The sequence below is a fragment of the Vespa velutina genome, chromosome 7 (genome assembly GCF_912470025.1).
Source record: "Vespa velutina chromosome 7, iVesVel2.1, whole genome shotgun sequence".
Taxonomy (NCBI): Eukaryota; Metazoa; Arthropoda; class Insecta; order Hymenoptera; family Vespidae; genus Vespa; species Vespa velutina.
The window spans coordinates 519,639-540,088 of NC_062194.1; the positions used below are offsets into that span (position 1 = coordinate 519,639).

Here is a 20,450-nt window from a genome sequence, read left to right on the forward strand (position 1 = left end):
ACCTCCCGTAGATCCCTTATATTCTCTATGTCTTTTCAATTTTCCCTTCTTTCTTTTTTTCTTTTTTCTTTTTTCTTTTTTCTTTTTTCCCTCTCTCTCTCTATTTTGTTCCTTTTTATACGTATGTCGTACATATATGTGTATATCTTTGAACGATCAATCGTCCGTACAAGCCGAGCCACAATCCAACAGCTAAAGGTGATCGTCGTTGGCGTCGTGTTAGCCAATTTCATCCGTCCCGAACAAATTTGCACGGATTTACGCGTGATCGAGCACGAATCGCGGATTATGTTTTGTAATACGATAGCGATAGAAAAGGACCGAGGTGTGGATCCGATAACGAAGTTTCGATATCAAACGACGCTTTATATATGTATTTACGTCCTATATCGTTCGTGTACAGTGTACTCGCATCATATATAATTACTTTTATCGTACTGCCGCCATAACTGAATATAGTGAAATGACTTGGCGATGTCACATAATGTGGACGCGACGCGTCATTTAATTAAAGGTAGCATTGATTTACCTCAATGATTTGTTTCATTAATGTGTCTCCTACGTTTCGTTATAAACGATTTAATTAAACCATCATGAGCTCATTACCATCGCGTTAATTTGATAACACGTTTAATTAATAATAACAGCCCAGACATTTGAAACGTTTGGAAATTGTTTAAACGCGGTTTATGAAGCGTTTCGAGTCAAAATATGTTCTAATACGTTCCGAAAACCACGTGGGGATCAAAGTATGCGCGAAAGCATTGACTTTAGCAAGAAAGACAAATGCAGAGGCATACCGCATTGATCGAATAGTCAGCGGTTGGCTAGAAACGAGCTCTTCCGGTCTAACGAAGGAAGTTAATTGTGAACATCTAGCAGCTGCCTCGCTAGTCTTGTCCGTTCAGAATGTTCCTGTACCGGTATTCGGCGGAATGCCGCACAGAGGAATACCGGTATTCGCGCTGTCTCCACGACGAATGCTCTCCATGCGAATTACATACGGTCGATAACATGTGTGAATATATATACGTCTGTCTGTCTGTCTGTCTGCCTGTCTGTCTGCCTGTCTGTATCTATGTATATATATATATATATATATATATATATATATATATATATATGTGTATGTATGTATGTATCTATGTATGTACGTATGTATGTGTATGTAGAGAGCGCGAGGTGTTTACACAACCCAAATAACCGCTTCGTGCGTTTAAAGATAAAATAGAATATTTAAATTACTGCGACAACGAAATAATTAAATTTCAGGCTTGAGCTTGCTCTATATGTTTATCTAGTATTATATAAAATGAAGTTGTAACGCTAAAAGAACGTTCACGCCATAATCTATTTTGTCGACAAAACTCTTCGATTTAACAAGTACTATGAAACATTGTGTTCTCTCTTCGTCGTAAAATCTATTATTCAAGCGATCTCGTTTAGACGTCTCTGTACAGTTTGACGAAGAGACAACTTTAAACGGTGAACCCCCGTAGGAAACTCTCGTAGAGTTAGGGATAAACACTATACAGATCCATTTCCGAATAGTAGTGGGCCATTACTTAGTGGAAAGTGTACGTTCAGCCAGCGATTTTGTAAGCGACCATATCTACGTAACAGAATGTGAGAGCATGTAAACGCATCGAGATCGCAGGAGCGTGCGCGCGCGTACAAGCGTGTTTATCGAACCAGGAGTACGAGAGGATTCTGTATCGGCTACAACACAGCGGAGCGACATGGCGGACCGCTATCTTCCTGACGCTGGAATTACACCATTATTGTGCAAATTAGTGAAGACCGGCGCATGATGGCCCGGGGACGTCGAGCGGGATTAGAATTAACGCGGAACTCGTGCAGCTTCATACCAAACGCCTCGTCATATCGAGATACGGTCAATTGGCGACGCTTCTCTACGTCTTTGCATATACATAACTTCATTCTTTTTAAACGTATGTATGAGCTTATTTAACGTTAAATAAAAAATGAATAACATTGTTGAAAAGCTTACGTCTTTGAAGCGATACGCATAGACGTTATACCGCAACGTTGATCGTCGTTTCCGATCGTAAATTTATCGAAAAATCATAAGTCATGTCTCGCACGTCGATATCTATTCCGTGTGTCGGGGAGAACGCGGAATATGGCTACAGCGATACTCGACAGCTTTACGTGATCCACCGCATTGCTTTTACGCGTCGTTAATATTGCAGGAAGCATAGGCCACTACCGGCAGCAGGAGGAGGAAGGTGGGGAGGAGGGTCCAGGGAAGAGAAAAAGAGAGATAGAGAGGATAGTTGAATCATTGACATTGAAACGTGCTCGTTTTTGCTGACGGCCACAACTGGCGAGATCACACCCCGTGCTTCCAACAAAAGTGCATTGTACCATTGTATATATAAACTGTATATTCCGCAAATCGTTTCTCGCAAGCCGACTATTTGTCGCGTTTCACGACATATTGTACGTTTTCGCTTCGCTCGTAGCCATTTAACCGCGCGCGTATGCTTATTGTATACGAAACACAACATATGGCGCGAAAGTAACATCTCTATTGTGTACCCTCTGATAAATGGATGCTCGTATTTAACGCGGCTAATCGAGTCGACCGCTCGTAAGGAAGAGTAGAAGAAGAAGAAGAAGAAGAAGCAAAGAGCGCACGCGACCGAAAACCGCTACGCGGTGAGAATGTTAAAGTGCGTTACGCGTGCGCTCGTAGATACTAGAGAATTTTTTAAAAGCCACCACGGTACACGGACTCCTCCTTAATCATTCCTCCGGCAAATATGCATATATGAAACACTTGTTTGTATGCCAACTGCGATTGCGGCTTGGAATAAAGCGGTCCAAGATTCGCAGTCCGCATAACCGGATGCGCAGTTTACTCGACTTCTGAGCGCTGAAAGTGAAAAAGCGCCATTATTTTCATCGTTCCTTTATTTTTCTTCTTTCTGGAAAAGAGAAACTCATTGTATTTCTCATATTTATGTATGTGCGGATGCGTGCGCGCGTATATAGAAGATAAACATTCTGATTTGGAAGAACCACCAGACGGCTCATAAATTTCTTTTCGCGTTCTCGCAAAAACTAGATAATTAAAAAGATAATCGTTTACGGGTATATTTGGACAAAGGAAGGAAATGATAGCAACCACTATAGGATTGCACGTTTCGTCCGCTCAAACTCTGACAGGAAAGGAATAGATGTATGAATAAAGGATGAATCGTGTGGCTGGCAAAAGGTGGAATGCTGAATTAAACAATAAGCGATTCGGACTTCCGTTTCGGTGTAACACCATTTTTCCTTTCTTTCTTTTTTTTTTTTTTTTCTTTTGCTCTCTGAAAAATTAAAAGACGAGAAAATAACTTTTTCGAAAACCAAGAAAAAATTAAGTATTTCACGTTTTCTCTTTGAGTTTTCACGAATGAAACTTTAATCGAATAACGCGAAAAGAAGAAAAGGAGATTATTTGTCCGTCGCGCTTACGATTACGGCAAAATTAAATTAAAATTATTTTAAAAGTAACAATTCTCGATAATTTGTATTTTCTGCTCGTTAATAAATTTGATAAAATCTTTTCGACTCGGGTAAACGATCATTTTTATACGATTATAATTTCGTCGAAATCCCATCTCGCCGTGATTTTACAATTATATTTTCCCAACAATATTGTTTACTTTTATACACAACGAAAGGTCCGATACTCTATACCATTATATATTTTGCACCTACAATACACTTATATGCATAGTGTAAATTGGGCAGTAACGTTGATTGATGCAAGTTGAAAAATTTGTGTTTGTACACAAACACGCAACCTGCTAACGACGAAGCAGGGGAAATACAGGGCGGAAAGTTAAATCCGAATCGCATCGCGACGAATTCACATCATACGCTCGCGAAGATTAATAACGCGGGTATCCTGCTCACTAATTGAAAGGGTGGAAAGAGAGGGAGGAGATTGCGGAGGAGTAAAAAGAGGAGAGGGGAAAAGAGCGAGGGATCGGTCGCGTGCACGGTGCATATAATACTCGAGTCAGAATCTAATAACACGGTGAGCCCCGGTATACGCGTTTCTTTCGTTCCGTCGAAATCAAATTGATATATCCGCGGTGTGTGTATACACACGGCCGCTTCGCCATATGAAATCGCCACGAGCTGTCTCTTTATCTCTCTTCCTCCGTTCCTCTTTCCCTCTCCCCGCAACAAGATTATGGTAATTGACTATCCGACTTGGAAACCCCCATCAGGCATATCAATTACGTACGTATGCATCCCAACCGGGAATTTGCCTTTGATCCGCTCAAACTCCAAGGTAACACAATTCACGCCTGCGTCTAATCTCAAATGGGATTGCCTGATGGCACAAGGGACATTGAAATGGGCTTTTCCGACTTCACAAGAACGAGTCGTTTCGATAGGCACCGACCGAACGACCGGCCTCTTCTCCGCTTTTCCCCCCGCGCGTATCAATAATCTGGTTACTTCTTCCATCTCTCATTCTCTGTCTCTCTCTCTCTCTCTCTCTCTCTTGGTCATTCACCGTGCTCGTATATGCACCTATGTGTACCTACATGCTACGTATCAAGGAAATCATTTCGAGAATTTTTTTCCACGCTGACCGTTTTTACTCAGAGAATTATCTATCGTACCATATATATGCGATTAATTTTTATCGAAATTGATTTATTCGTTATCGACATGTCGATACGTTTGTAAATAATTCCATCGAGTATTTTATAAGATAAGATAAAATCTCCCTTCGGTGCCCGATCGAAGATTAAATTTTTGTGTCAAAATCTAACGTTTGTATGTGCAGATACATCCATACATCCATACATCCATACATACATACATACATACATACATACATACATATATACATACATACATACATACATACATACATACATACATACATACATATATATATATATATATATATATATATATATATATATATATTTAAATTATAGATACATTGCACACATAAGTTTCCATTGAATCGACGAATTAATGGATAATTTCATTTCATATCATTACGGAAACATCGGAAAATAGAGCTATTCGTCGAATTTACTTACGTCGGAAATTAATAATATATGTAAAGCTTTGTATCGAAACAAAGTCGATTACATAGAATGAGAGATGTCTAATGCGCTCTAGGAAGATCCAAGTTAGAACTTAAGTTGGTAGATGTCGAAAACATCGTTAGTAGACGTCACACGAACAGATATATATATACGTATATATATATATATATAGAGGAAGAGAGAGCACAATGTTCCACGATTTCATGCTTTAATAATACAGGAGAAACTCTCATCTAAGGATTGCCAAGCGACTCTTGATTCCGCCGGTGGCGTATCGTGCAAACGTTTAATCTCTTCATCTTTTCGCAAACGAATGTTTATTCGGAAAGTACGTATGTATACGAAATTCTAAAACAAAGTAAATAGAGTACTCTAAACCATGCCAGTGGCTCCAGAGGCTAGCGATCGTTTAATTGGAACGAATCACTATTTCAAATAGACTCGGCAGATGGCACGTACTTGATAAGAGGTTAAAAGTTAAGGACGTAGCGATAATTACCAATATCATATCTCGAACGGTGCGAACGCTTTACAATACGATCAATAACTTTGCTATCCTCGTTGATATATATATATATATATATATATATATATATATATATATATATATATATATATATTTACGTAGGAACAAATGAATGCGCATAAGTGTTGATCAAACATATAGGGATGCGGACGTGTTCTCAATTTCATGATAACACGAAAACGTGGATAATGCTGAGAGATCGTATCGTCGAGTAAACCAATTATATATCACAACAGATACGATATTTTCTTTTATATACTATTATATATGTACGTATGTATATAATAAAAATCGGTGATAAGTTTCATAACTAAACTACAATGACTCTACAAACATCAACGCTTTCGCACGTAACATAATAAAACGAGTTAAATCTTTGATGGCGTTTCTTGAAACGTTTGTAATGCGATAAAAGAAGCTTAGAAAAAAAGCCTGCGATAATCGTTAACCTTAAAAGAAATTTCTCTATCGTTCGACTACCACGACGTGATATAAAAGAAGTCATTCGATCTTGAAAACGATCAAAGTTCTTGCGGTTTTAGAGGCAACATGATGCGATTCATTATTTTCATGTGCCTTTTGGCGGTACAGTTCAACCATGGTCTTTCGGGTAAATCTTCAGATTTATTGTCCCACCAACGGGTCCCACCCTTTCTCTGTACGTACGTGGCGAACCCTCCGTTTTCCTATTTCAAAACGTGCGGCCTTTCTCGACTGTCCGAATCACGAGTATACCTCTCTTTCACTTTCAACGTACCTTGCATGGAATTTATTAGACATTATTCTTCTTTTCATCCCGTGACAGCAAAGACAAGGGAAGAAAAGGCGAGACATATCTACATATGGATATATATATATATATATATATATGTATATATATATATATATGTATATATATATATATACATAAGTATGTGCGGAAAAATGGAAAAATCAAGAATCATTTTTTCACGGAATACGAAGGATATTATCATTCCTCAGTTCTCCTTTATCTCACGATAAATCCATCTTCCTCGTCAATCGTTCTCCATAAAGTATCCGAAAGAAAAAGAAATGAAATATATAGCGAGTTAACTGACATGTGCTTTCAGTGAAAACGGTAATGTTTATAAGCGGAAACTCTCTGACATTAACAGTCACAGAAAGAGGTGTCAACAAATGTGTCGTCGAAACGAACAACGGACGAAGATATACTTACAAACCTGATTATAAATTTATCGATGAAAATAACAAGCTACATAGTGACATTTCTACCTGTTCGCTTTCAATAGCCAAGCCTTTCCTGAACGATACTGGATACTGGAAAATCACGCAGTATTACGAAAATAAAGAATTTCAGATTTATGACTATTACATATATTCTGAAATGGTAGAGATCGTTAATCTTATAGGGATATTAAAACATTACAAATAAATATTATAAAACGAACGTTTCCGCTATCGTTCTTTTAAATACGAGATAAATTTATTTTTACTTCTCGTACATATTGATTTCAGGTTGGTACAATCAGCCCTAGTGAAACTATAATTGTTTACGAAGGACATTACGTGACTGTAAAGATTGCAAATCAGCTTGGAGATATAATCGCCTGCAATGTGACAAACTCAAAGGTAATACTTTTCAATGCGTTATTCTTATCGATATCCAAGTGTAATAACACAGGGCCGAATATTTATAACTTATTCATTTTCATTTATTATTTTAGAAAGAGACATTCGACGTTTTATCCGAGAGCAAAAGAAACGTTGAAAAATACGGTCGTTGTGGTGTTCGAATTTTGATAAATTCGGAACACCACGGTAAATGGCATCTCTATGCGATTTACAAAACTAACGAGCTCGTATCTGCTAAATTCAATCTTGATGTACAAAATGAGGATAAAGTCATAAAAGAACAGGTAGTTTTGTAAAATTGAAGAATTCTATTGATCGAATCTGGACAAGAAAATATTGGTCGGTATTAAAAAATCAGGTCTCTCTAAATAATGCACATTGGTCGTCTTCGGCTTTCAACGAAACTAGTTAAAACGAAAGGGAATGAAGCAAGTATAATTAAAAATTGAAAAGCGACAGGTTGAAGGAACTATCGTCTCATGAAGTTCCAACTGGTGTTTCGGTGACCCTCCCTTTGGCCGATGTTGGAAGGGTCCATTCTCGAAATTCTTTCTCTCGCCTCGGTACAATCGATGCGATAGAACGACTAAACTTGCCCGTTCGACTCGCACTCGAACATTTTCTACGATGTAGCAATGGTAGGAGGGGAAAAGAGGGTAGCCTGATGGTAAATCTTGTCGCCGAAAAGAGGGTCCGAAGAATAGAATGAAAAGCTCTTAGTCTATACACGATCTCTCTTAAATTTCTGTTTAGAATTTGACAGTGATTTTCTCTTAAGTGAAAAACGATTTAAACGCCACGTGTCTCCTTTAAGCAAGCCGTTTTACTTTTACTACTTATGAACGATTTTATTTGACTTTTTTTTAACAAACCTTTCATACTCAGTCCTCTCTAAACGAAATCCTCCGAAGTGTTCGATTAAATTCTCAGGAATCGGATAAATAGAGGGATACAATTGATAGTACGAGAAGATGGTACGACACTTTCGGAAACATTTCGATGTTCTCCAGAAACACGTTGGATCATCGATATCGCTAACGGAAACACACCGGTAACGATATCAGTGTGACAAGAGAGAGAGAGAGAGAGAGAGAGAGAGACAAAGAGAGTTTCACTTAGTTTAGAGCATGAAGTTACATCAACTCACAGTCGGTTAGTATAATGGAGGTTTGGCGACGTAGTCGGGTTTGGATTAATGGTGCTAAAGGAAGCAAGGAGAGGTATCGCGTCACTCCAGAAAATACGAGCCGTCGTGACGCGTAAATATTTCTCAACGAGATTCCTTCAACGTTAAGAAATCCTTTCGACATCTTATCCTTTATATAGGAACAATTTGTAAGGATCGATAAATTCTACCCGTGATCGAAAGTACGTAACTCTTCCCTACAAAGACACATTAATTTTCCTTTTGTAAAATACAAGCACGTTTACATGAATTTTATTAACATTATCTTTTGCTATATTTTTTTTTTCCTTTTTTCAAGCGATAATCCTTATCGAATTCACAACGCCCACATATAATTGTTCTAATAATTGACCGATTTACAATATTATCTGATCGATCTCCGAACCAATTTAATTACCATTTATACTCGAATGAAATATTTTTCGCTTTATTTCTCCATAATTCTATTTCGTCGTTGTTATCCAATTTTCATTCTCAATGATTCATTCGAATATGTCACTTAATTATAATGTCTTGTTGATGCAGCAAAATATAACGTTGGAATTGCGGTCACCAGCCAAGATAACTCTCGGCAACATTAAATCGACGTATTGTCAGCTGACAGATTCTCATGGCGTGAAATTGCCCTTGACGATCGGAAAATGTGAATATGACATTGCAATCGTCACTCCGTACTACGACGGACTTTGGAAGGCTCGTTATGGATTAAGGGGAAGACTCATTCCGGTCGAAGTCGACATCATGATTACAACTTACGGTGAGAGGAGACTTTCGAGCCTTCGAATGGAAAGTCTTCGAAACGGACGCGGAAAGAATGTTTCCTTCGAGGGGAAATCTATTGTTGTCCATCCATAAAGGTCCCGATTGTCCTTTCAGACGCACGACATTTCAACGTTGGCGTCTTATATTCGCGAAAATGGAGAAACCCCGGCGTACTCTCGGTGATTTCACGAAATTCCAGACGGAATATTAATCGTCGCGTTGGCAACGAAAAATAGGCATGTTTCCGCAGTACCTCGACAATTTCTCTCTCTCTCTCTCTTTCACTACGTATATGTATATTTTCTTCCGTCCTCTATAATACTTAACTTGCCGCAAAACGTTATAAATCTGTCTCGGAAAACGATTGATCGTCTTCGTCGAAACAATCTCGTATTCTAAATGCATGCATTAATTAATTAATGAAATGAAAATGTGATTATTATAGACCCAGACGCTGTTATTACTAACGTCAACGTCACTAAAGATGAAGTTAATATACTCTGTCGTGTACGCAAACGTACTCTACAGGATTGTCTTCAATATTGTCTCTTTATCAGCCCAAATGGTACAACGTTGGAGATTAGCCCAGGTGTCGGAAGTGGCAAGTACGTGAGCAAACGCATTTCAACCAGTAATTTTTCAATGGGATTATCTATAAAGAAGATTACACGAAATAATATTAAAGTTGATGGGGTGTGTAACGCGCATCGTACGTTGTTATCGCGCTTTACGACCAAGCGAATATACAAGATAAAAAAAAATACCATTAAAAGAAATTAGCTGGAAGTCGCTTTAACTAAAGTTTAGTCTTTGATTTATGCGATTTTTAAACGACAAAAGAAAATGAACGAATTAAAGATTTTGGGAAAAAAAAATGAATTGAATATCTTTGATAAACGTTCGTGAAATATGCAAAAGGACGATGAGTGTCGAATACAGTAGCGCACTATGGGTTAATGCTACCATTGTACAATATATCTATGGTTCATTTATACGTTTCCCCTTTTTTATCCTTTTTACTTTTTTATTGACACACACCTTTGTCTTCTCAGCTATGGGTGTAACGCGTCGGCTCGTAAAATAGTGCGGCATTGTATTACGCGATATGGTCAACAGCACCGCGATTATTTATTGCCACGCATAGACTAATAAAGTGGAACAAACGAACGTACGCGTATCTGTAGGCTTTAAAAAATTTTTACGAGTTTTACGTCGCAGTCCCACGCGTATATGAGCGTACCCGTAAAGTTAAGTAATCCGTAACATGAAATATGCACGAAAAACGAGTACATTTCATGAGTAAAATGCAATTCGAATAGGGAAATGTCTAAAAATTAAAGAAAAAAGAAAGATTATTCGCGCCTATCCGATGTATTCGTTTCCAAATCGAATCAAAATTATTTATTGACTTTTAACGCTTTTAAACCCACAGATACCAGTTTTATCAAGGAACAAATGAGGAAATAACTTGCGGTATGACGATTCATCAGCCAGAAGAATATGATTATGGTCTATGGAGATGCGAGATGGCAATGAAATATCTATCAGGATTAGATGCACGATATGGTTCTATCTTGTATCTTGACTACAATCAATCACAAGATCCAACGAATTACAAATTTTTATTGCCAAGGAACATTAATACTTTTGCCGAAAATGTGATGGTTAAACGAAACGACAGTTTCACGGTAATTACCAATCATTATATACCGAATTACTTCGATATACATAACGAGCAACATCGATTTCTAGATCAAGTGTAGTACCAATATGGTCTTGAATTATTGTTGGCTCCGAAGTCCAATTGGAACAACATATTCTATCATCACGGACAAAGAAAAGAAAAATGCTTTACCGCCTAGAACGCTTTTTTACGAGGGCCTTGGTTTCTCGCAAGGTGAATGCGGTGCATTTATAAACAATGCCGTGAACGAGCATCAGGGCAAATGGAGTTGTTACATGGGTATTAAAAATTATAGCGAGGTAGAAGCCACCATATGGGTCACCGTTACAGGTCGATAAATTTTAATTGAGAATTATTTAAATCTCACTGGCACGGCTCATTTGCTGATAATAATAAGAACAATATTTCAAATGATGCAATAAATGTTACGAAAGCTCCAATACAATTATTTAAAATTACATGAATAATAATTACAGAAAAAACGTTTCGTGCCAATAAGGCGTCCTCATATGTAACTCGTTTATTTGCATATCCAATGAATATTATTTTACAGATAGTTACGTGTTCGCGGAAAAAAAGGAAGTGACGTTTAATGGACGTAACAACTTGAATTTATCTTGTCACCTTCTTACCAATTTAAGTAATAGTATCGATTATTGTCGATGGATACGACCGGACGGACGTGGCATTCACGATGACACGGTGAATCATCGATACGCACCCGAGATGTACGAGAGACGTTGCGAACTAATTATTCTCGGTAAGTATGACTAGCGACAATATTCTATCTTGATCGATAAGGATTAGAGTTTTAACGTGGCATGTCGCGTTAAAAATCTAATCCAATAAACTTTTCCAGCGTGCATACTTTTCCAACGAGCAATTGTACAGCGCAAATATTCATGAATTTTCGTCGTTTTTAATAAAGTCGCCCGCTAAAATTCTTCACTTTTTTTTCATATTTTTTTTTTAATTTTATTTTTTTCTTTCTTTTTTCCTTTTTTCCTTTTACAAAGCATAATAAACGCATACCATCGAAAATAAGCATAATGTTGGTTTATTATTAATTAAATTTCAAATTATTGTCATAAAGTACCAAATTATACGAAACAAACGTTCTCTCGCTACGCGTTCTAGTTTATAATTATTTTTCAAGCCAAACAAAATAACGATTCAAAACAATTCAAAACATAAATATCGCGATATTATGAAGGTAAAAATAGGATGTTGGTGAGATCGATTACGCATTCGATCTACTTTGCTTTCAAAAAAAAAAAACCTGCTCGTAGTCAGTCGCGCGCATGCTTTTATTTTCAAAGAACCTATAATTCTATTTCTCGTTTCTCGCGTTCAAAGAGCAAAGCCAGCGTTTCCGCCTGAAGAATACCAACTACGGGAAATAGTGACGCGCTTTCCCGAATAAAAATCGATTCAGGGCTTACCGAGAAGCGAGCCGCGAAACTATGAGATCGGCTACCTCCGAGAAAAAGTTTAGTTCGAATGAAAATTTCCATTCGCGTCGTGGAGGATATCGTCGAATCCTCTCCACCGTCCCCTTCACCTCGTTATTGAACCGAGAGATCTCAGCTTTCGTAAAATCGAAAAGTTTCTTTTTCACGCACTTCGATATTCCTTTCAGGAAAGAAATTTCAAGCAGAGGACGTGGGCCGTTGGACCTGCGTCGCCGGTCTCACCGGGGAAAACATCCAAGAGGTGTCTACCGGCATATACGTAAATACGACGGTTATACAGTCAACAATTCTAACCGGTATCATAACCGGTACTTGCGTCTTTTTGATCATCTCTGTGACTATCGCCATTTTTACGAACTTCTGTAAGAAGGAATCAGTCGCAACTTTATCGAAGTATCCACCTCCATACGACACGGTTATACATTAATGAAATCCCAACGAAATCGATGATATAGATGCGATATAATTACGAGGACTAAATCGATACATATACCTGTCGAACGATCGAATCCGAAATCGTTCCGGAGGAATCACTCATCGTGAATACGTTAAAACGTAGGAAAAAAGCTATGCGATTTCTATGGGAATGTCGATGGTAAAGGTTTCTAAATTCGCCGATAGACAGTTCATTTATTCTGTAAAGTTTTAAAATCTATTGTACGAGAGTTTATTAAAGGTTTGACGTTCCTTCTAAAGGTTACGGCCCTTCCTTCTTTTTTTTCTTCTTTCTTTAGAAAAACATGAATATTCTTCAACTATCCCTGTTCACCGTAAACCGATAACGAGTTATCGAGTTTTGTCAAACTGTTTCTCCTCTTTTGTTATTTATTTACTCAACTTCCATTTAAAGAACTTCCGTTTAAAATGGTTTCGATTTTGAAGCAACACGTTCGACATCCGCAACGTTTGTATCAGACATTTTTAAAAGATCAATGATAGCCCTGAGTACAATTTTTTCCTCGTTAAAGTATCTTTTTTCGTATAATGATAATCGGCTTTCTGTGATTTACTATACTCCATTCCCCTCGTTACGAAGATACTCGAACGCCATAATTTATATCATTTATTTGATGAATTCATCTCTATCGATCGTGCGCCATTCTAAAACATTCTATAGGAAAATTTTTGCTCCTTTCCTATCGGCTAAAACCATTGAATTCTTCTCGCAAGATGCGTATCTCCGTTTTGTTTGGAATTTAAAAGACAGAATCCCCCGAGTTTATATCGACTATATGACGAGTGGAACATTCAAGAATAGAAAAATCGTCGACGCTCTATCTCGGGAGAGAGAGAAGGAAGCGAAAAGAGAGAGAGAGAGAGAGAGAGAGAGAGAGAGAGAGACAGAACGTTGACAAACTCTCGTCCCATCGGCAAAGCAACCCCTCGTGTTTGCCTCTAGTATACTTCGCACGTCGAAGGGGCGAAATCACATTCGTGCACGTTTACAAACACCCATAGGATGAATTTACATGTGCGACAAATAAACGTGTATATGTGTGTGTGTGTGTGTGTTTTTGACGCCATCCGATTTCGAACTGAACGAAGAAGAAGTAAAAGCATAAGTGTAGAAATTTAATAAGATACGACGAATAATTTATAAACTCTTAAGCTTATAAAGGTATCACAAACTTGTAATGAAAAAGCATAGGATTACTTATTTTTTAACAAACTATAGATCTTTAAAAAATTACTTGAATAAGAAATCAAATTGTTTGAAGGATGAATTGTAAAAGAAAAAAAAAAAAAAAAAAGAGAAAAACGAAGAAGAGAGATCCTACGCCATTGAAGATGGATGCACGAGAGCAGTTGCACATTACAAGTATCTATCCGGACGCACGTATGTGCATAGCTAACGCTTCTTTTCTTTCATTTTCTGTTTACGCACGTGACTGCATGAGCGCACACATGAGCACGCAAAGGCAAAAACAAGGTACGTGTACGTGCAAGAGAGCGAACCTACTACCACCGGCATGGCCACACAACGTTTTCAGAATTGCCTCCTCCGTCCTACGCTCTCGTGGTCACTCCTAATAAGATTTACTGCATAACGCGTACGCACGCAAGCACACACGCTTTATTTCTACCTTTACGCCCAAAAATTCCCAGTTTATGCGACGTTTATTAACGATATTTTTTTTCTTTTTTCTTTCTTTCTTTCTTTATAAGTTCCCCCTTTCTCGCACATTCATTTTGATTTTCTATTACAAAATGTCGCCTAAGGTCATAATACTACGTATCCTATTAACGTATCGTATTATGCATCAGGTTACTCTTTCAAGAAGATATTCATATCGTTGCTTCAATCTATATAAATAAACGTCTGAATAATTTCATAGGATAGAAGAATATTGTTGACGAAGTGCATAAACTTTGTAAAGAATCGCGAGGGCAATGAACTCGGGATCTATCTTTTTCATGAAATTAAAGAAGATACGTCGATTCGGAAGATATCTCAAAACGGAGATGCTTCCTTCACGTTGCATTACCTTTCTTTAATTTTGTTTTTATTTATTTATTTTCTTTTTTCTTTAATCTTCATTAAGCAAAGATCTCTATCCGCTTTCCTCTTTACCCAATCAAATCCAATCAATGAATTTAAAGAATAGTTCTATTGGTACTCGCTGTATTGTGAGAATTGACAATAGGAATCTCGAAGCTATCGGAGCAACTGACAACATCGGGAGATAGAAAATCGTTCGTGTGCGTCACACGAACGATTCGCGCACGTGACCGAACGCGTGTACGCACGTACCTAGAGAACACGACAGATGCACGCGAAAATAGCAAAGAGGCAAAGAGAGAGAGAGAGAGAGAGAGAGAGAATGAGATAGAGATGAAGAGAGTGGCGTCACCTCGATTATCCCAGGATCCGTGGTCCAGAGAGCTTCGAGAGCCATCGTTCCGTTCTCCTCTTATCTTCGCTTTCTCTCTCTCTCTCTCTCTCTCTCTCTCTCTCTCTCTCTCTCTCTCTCTCTCTCTCTCTTTCCTCTTTCGTAGCAATAACATCCGAACCGGTGGTGGTAAAGGATAATAAACTTGAGAGTTGGCAATCGCTTTTCGACGTTGGCGCGGTACGCGAACTTCTGACGAACCAATTAGAGAAGCAGACGCCGGGCAATCAGACTACCGTGCGCATTGTTACGTAAATCCTATTCGGTCCGTTGCGGTTTGAAAACGTAACTATCGCGATAGAAGACGCTCGCCTTTCCTCGTTCACTCCTTCCCATCCACGAACATCATTAATGGATTTTTCTTTTTTTTTTTTTCTTTTTTTTTCTTTTTTTTTCTTTTTTTTTTTTTTTTTTTTTTTTTTTATTATGAAAGAAAAATTCCGGCCAAAGTAACTTTAATATCATGGCCCGGATGGATTATTTGCGATTTTCGAGACTTCACGTTCGTTACGAGAAAAATCAACGAATTAAATCCGTTAAGAATGGCGAGATTCTTTGTTGGAAATATAATTTCCTCACTGGCTCCTAGCCATAACGATCATTTGTCTTCGAAGAAATGACGACTGTGATATACACGTGTATATCTATAAATATACACGTATATAATAGTTCAATTCGGTTCCCTCGGATGAATTTGTGTTAACGCGGATACTATTTACATAATCTTTACATAAATCTGACTGGACTGCTGAATGAATTATTATTCCAACGTATCTATCCGGCGGATTAATGAATACAGCTACGAGATCTTCGATACGGAACCATCTCGAATCGAACGTTCTCATAACTTTAGTGGGTGCATACCAAAGGCAGAAGAGGGATGGCCGTAAAATCAATAGGAATACGGTATTGCGGATTACGGTATATTATTTTGAGTTATCCAATGCCCATCCATTGAAATTTGTATTTACGTTTTAATTATTCGTTTCTTAGAACGATGCAACGACAATCTCGAGGTTTATCGACCTTACGGATTCCACTTAGTTATTTCGTACGTAGGAAGCGTACGCTCGAATAGTTTCCGCGGGGTTTTCGCAGTCGTTAGAACGGAACGTTTAATTATGAAGCACGTCGGTGCGAGTAATCGTTTCAGCCGATAAAAGGGAAAACAACGTGAATGGTAGAGAGTTTCCACGGAGATTTTCACCCTTCGAGTACTCGTCCGGGGCTTAAAAAATTTCACCGCCGCTCTACGCTCGCAGCGTACTAAAAACAACGGATTTGCGATCTTCTCCCTTCTTTTTTCTTTTTTTCTCTTTATTTTCGTTTGTCTTTGAATGAAGTCAAAGAAAATATCAACGAATTGACGAAAAATAGTGACGAAAATATAAAATCGATAAGACCCCGTTTGTTTCTTATATTACTACCGAAAATATAAAGAAATGCGCTGGTTTATAATCTGTTTACTAATTGTAAGCTAAAATTTCAATAACTAGAATGAATCGCATTTTTATGAAAGAAGAATCGATCTCCGTTTCCTCCTTTATACTTTTCTTTCTTTATTCAAGTCTGCCTATTGATAGGATCTGGTGCTCGGGTGGTCCGATTTCGCTAGCTTCTGACGTCATTAAAAGGAGACGACCAACGCGATAATAAGCTTTTCGATTTGTGAGCAAGCGAACTCGTTTCGTCGCCGATCCGCTTTGCTCGGGGCGTTGGACTTGAGAGTCCGTTGAAAGAAACACACACGCGCGTACACACACACACACACACACACACACACACGCTCTTCCTTTTACTTTTTTTTTCTCGTCTCTATTACCTTTCCTATCTTGTATCCATGGACCAAGCTAACATCCGTGAGTCGGTAAGAGAACTCGAGCTGCTGATACAGAACCGAGAGGAAAACTACAATGAAGGAGGGAGAGAGAGAGAGAAAGAGAGAGAGAGAGAGAGAGAGGAGGAGGAGAACGAATACGTGGGCGGTCAAAGCGGAACCTTCTGCGAGTCGCACTCGTAACAACGAAGCGAGACGCGATAAATCCCGGACTGATATCTTGAGCCTCGAGTTAATCCACCGCGTAGATTACTTCTCATTGCTTAATACGTCCGGATGCACACACATGTAAGCGAGCAAACGAAGAATTTCTATGAATGTTTCCGACTATACATTTATATACAACTTTATCTAGGAAATATCTGTATCTGTAAACGGCGTATTTGTAGGGAAGAAGAAGCATTGTGTTTGCACAGATATCTATGTATGTACCGTTCGTACATACGTATATACGTAGACACAGTATGTACGTAGACTTAGAGATGGTAACAAAGAGGAGGCGGAGGAATCACAAGAAGGAAAGATTGCCAACGCGCAAGTAATTTCGCGGGATTAATATTTAATATCCTGGAGAACGAGGAAGGGAGCGGCAGTCCTCTATCTCTCTCTCTCTCTCTCTCTGTCTCTCTACCCCTCTCCCTCTCGTCTTCCTTCTTTTTCTTCCTCCTTCGAATTGAAACTCAGCACCCTTTTCTCCTCCTCCACAGCTTCATCGACTTCAGACGACCTCAATGAACTATCTCGACGTTCGTTATCATCCCCTACGATACACGACTCGTTCGATTCGTGTACGACGAACGAACATACGGGTTCTCTCCTTCGGAGAGAAAGGCAAGTCGGCACTTGACCCAAACGTGCTAGGATAAGAGCGAAAAGAGAGATTGGGTTTTACTACCGTCAGAAAACAGTTCGAAAGCGCGGTATTACCGGCTGCTACCGCTCGTCGTACGAAAGTCGATCGAGCTTTCTCTTCCGTAGATCGGCGTTACTATCACCATTACACGTCCCTCGAAATACCGTCGTGCAATCATACGCGCTTCAAAGCGATGTACTCGCGACCCATATCGCAATTTTCCCTTCTAAAAGAAGCTCTCGATACGATGGTAGTTCTCCCAAGTACTCGTTTGCAAAAATCACAAACGTTCTACTTGTTGGAAAGAGGAAGAAATATGAACGGACCTTTACGCAGAAAACGTTATATCCATCCGTGGATTATTCGAGTTCCCTTGAGATTTAATCTGGTATACAGCCATGTACCGAAGCACTTAAAACGTCGCTTCATTTCTTCTTCCTTTAGGTAAAGGTAAAAAAGAAAAATCATTGATCGGTTTCTAGAATCGATCGGATTATAAATAATTACACCTAAGTCGTATTCGATCATGTCATCGTGTTTACCCGTCATCCCTCGATGTAGAGACGAGAAAGTCAAAAATCTAATAGATTAACACGTAGCTAGAAAATCGATGTATCGATAGAGAATCGATTGATCGGCTTATCTATCCTGGACCCACTCGTTATTCAAAAGTGACAGATTCCTGTCGGCCGCGATATCGTTGTCATAGATAAACTTAAGCGTTAGCGAATCGCATTCGTGTCAGTGGAGAGGTATGCACGTAGGCATATCCGCTAGGAATGTCATATCTGTTGACAGCATGACCCGGAAGCATCTCGCATCAGTGGAAACTTGTAACGCGTCTCCGCGATGCACGTTTCGCGTATTGTCCCAGCCGCGTTCAGCTGAAACATTCGCCCATCCTAATTTCATTCGTCCTCGCCCTCGCGAACACGACGGGTATCGTTGTACCGTGTCTCGTATTTGACGTTCGGAAAATTATCGATGATAACAAGGAAACGATCGTTCGAATGATTCGAATGATTGAAAATAACGGAACGAACAAACGACAACGATCGGTGAATTCTAGCGTAAAACGAAAATTAAAAATATTCCTATCGACTCTATCTCGAAATTTTCAATAAACTTAAAAATGAGCATTTTTAATGAAACTCACGCGCGCACACACACCACTCGTCGAAATGAATAAACGAACATACGAATTCCCAGCCACTTCTCACGAACTACGTATGTACGTGAACCGCATACGATTCAATCTCGCGATCAAGGAGTTTTCGAGGAACGAAGAAGAAGGAAATCGAAATCGATTGTTCGATATCGAATAGTCGCCATCGACCGGAAAGAACAAAAAAATCAATGTTCGAGCAATACGTGCAGCTAGAGAGCAATGGACTCAGCGGAAGGGGTCAAGTGTTTATGGAGAAGAAGAAAAGGGGGTCATGGACAATCGAATCTCTTACTAAAACCGATTGGACCGCTGGCTATTTCATCTACAGGGGGACCCTTAAAGCTGCCTTTTGTAAAATTCCGTCGTGCACACGGTTCGCGGACGACCACTGGACTAGAGTATAAGGGAGAGAGAGAGAGAGAGAGAGAGAGACACGTGTGGAAAACGCGTTAGCTGCGGTCTCTCGTTGGTTTCAATTATCTAATTGAAAGTGCCAGCGTGCTGCCCCCTCTTATCCAACACAGGGACGTACATCTATACGCGTGTACATACATGAACAGAAAACCCATAGCAAGCCCGATGAGCGAAGCTCGTCGAACGTTTCCCCCTTTCGAAGCCGCCCTTAGAGTGGGTCACTCGCACCCTTAACCTCCGATAAATCGCTCTTACCTACCGTTTCTCTTACGAGCAAGCCCTAAAACTACGCCACTTGCCAATAACCGTTAAGGATACCCGTTCGCTTTTGTTACAGGCTGCTGGTGAGAATGAAAAAGAGAGAGAAAGAGATAGATGCAACAAGAACGAAATATATAGGGTGAGAAAAAGAAAGAAAGAGAAAAGGAGAGAATCGAACAACGAAGGCAATAAACGCAAACGCAGGAAAACGCGTGTCTGCTTTGCTGACGCGGTTATCCGCGCTTTTAGATCCACAATTACACACGATGCACACCGCATTACACGCATTTTTCCGCCTACGAAGGAAAAGAGAGAGAGAGAGAGAGAGAGAGAGAAAACACCAGGGTGGCTTCGTTTCCGTGCGTTATCGCTCGCAAAGCCATGAATTGTGCGAAAGGTAAGGAGTAGGTGCTCGTTGTTAACAACTTGCAAACGCGAACATCTCCAGAGGAAAGTTTTCTGCAGATCTAAGTAAAAATCTTTTCCAACTAAAATCAGTATTTTGCCTTCGCCTTAGCTCATACGTACATAAGGATGTTGATTTCTCTATTTGAAGAAATTCGTGTCTTCTAAATGATTAGGCGCTTATTTCATAATTTTCGTTTCTCTTTGTATCTCTATAAATATTCCAACAAATCCTCATAAATTTTCATCGCTATAAATCTCTATAAATTTTCCAATGCATACAC

The 20,450-nt window shown here is 39.1% G+C and overlaps 1 protein-coding gene across 4 annotated transcripts; it reads left to right on the forward strand.

The window, feature by feature from the left end:
* The first annotated feature begins 5,966 nt into the window (after positions 1-5,966).
* LOC124950523 lies at positions 5,967-14,644 on the forward strand. 4 transcript variants are annotated; one of them, XM_047497322.1, is made up of 10 exons: positions 5,967-6,277; positions 6,711-6,988; positions 7,117-7,230; positions 7,326-7,517; positions 8,945-9,176; positions 9,627-9,786; positions 10,614-10,869; positions 10,934-11,195; positions 11,419-11,625; positions 11,725-11,891. In XM_047497322.1, the coding sequence occupies exons 1-10, from the start codon at positions 6,169-6,171 to the stop codon at positions 11,769-11,771; spliced, it is 1,857 nt and encodes a 618-aa protein (XP_047353278.1). In that variant the 5' UTR covers positions 5,967-6,168; the 3' UTR covers positions 11,772-11,891. The 4 variants fall into 4 exon arrangements, with proteins under 4 accessions (XP_047353278.1, XP_047353276.1, XP_047353277.1 ...); XM_047497320.1 differs by lacking the exon at positions 11,725-11,891 and adding an exon at positions 12,505-14,644 and having other exon boundaries at positions 5,980-6,277; XM_047497321.1 differs by lacking the exon at positions 11,725-11,891 and adding an exon at positions 12,505-14,644 and having other exon boundaries at positions 5,986-6,229.
* The last annotated feature ends 5,806 nt before the right edge of the window (positions 14,645-20,450 follow it).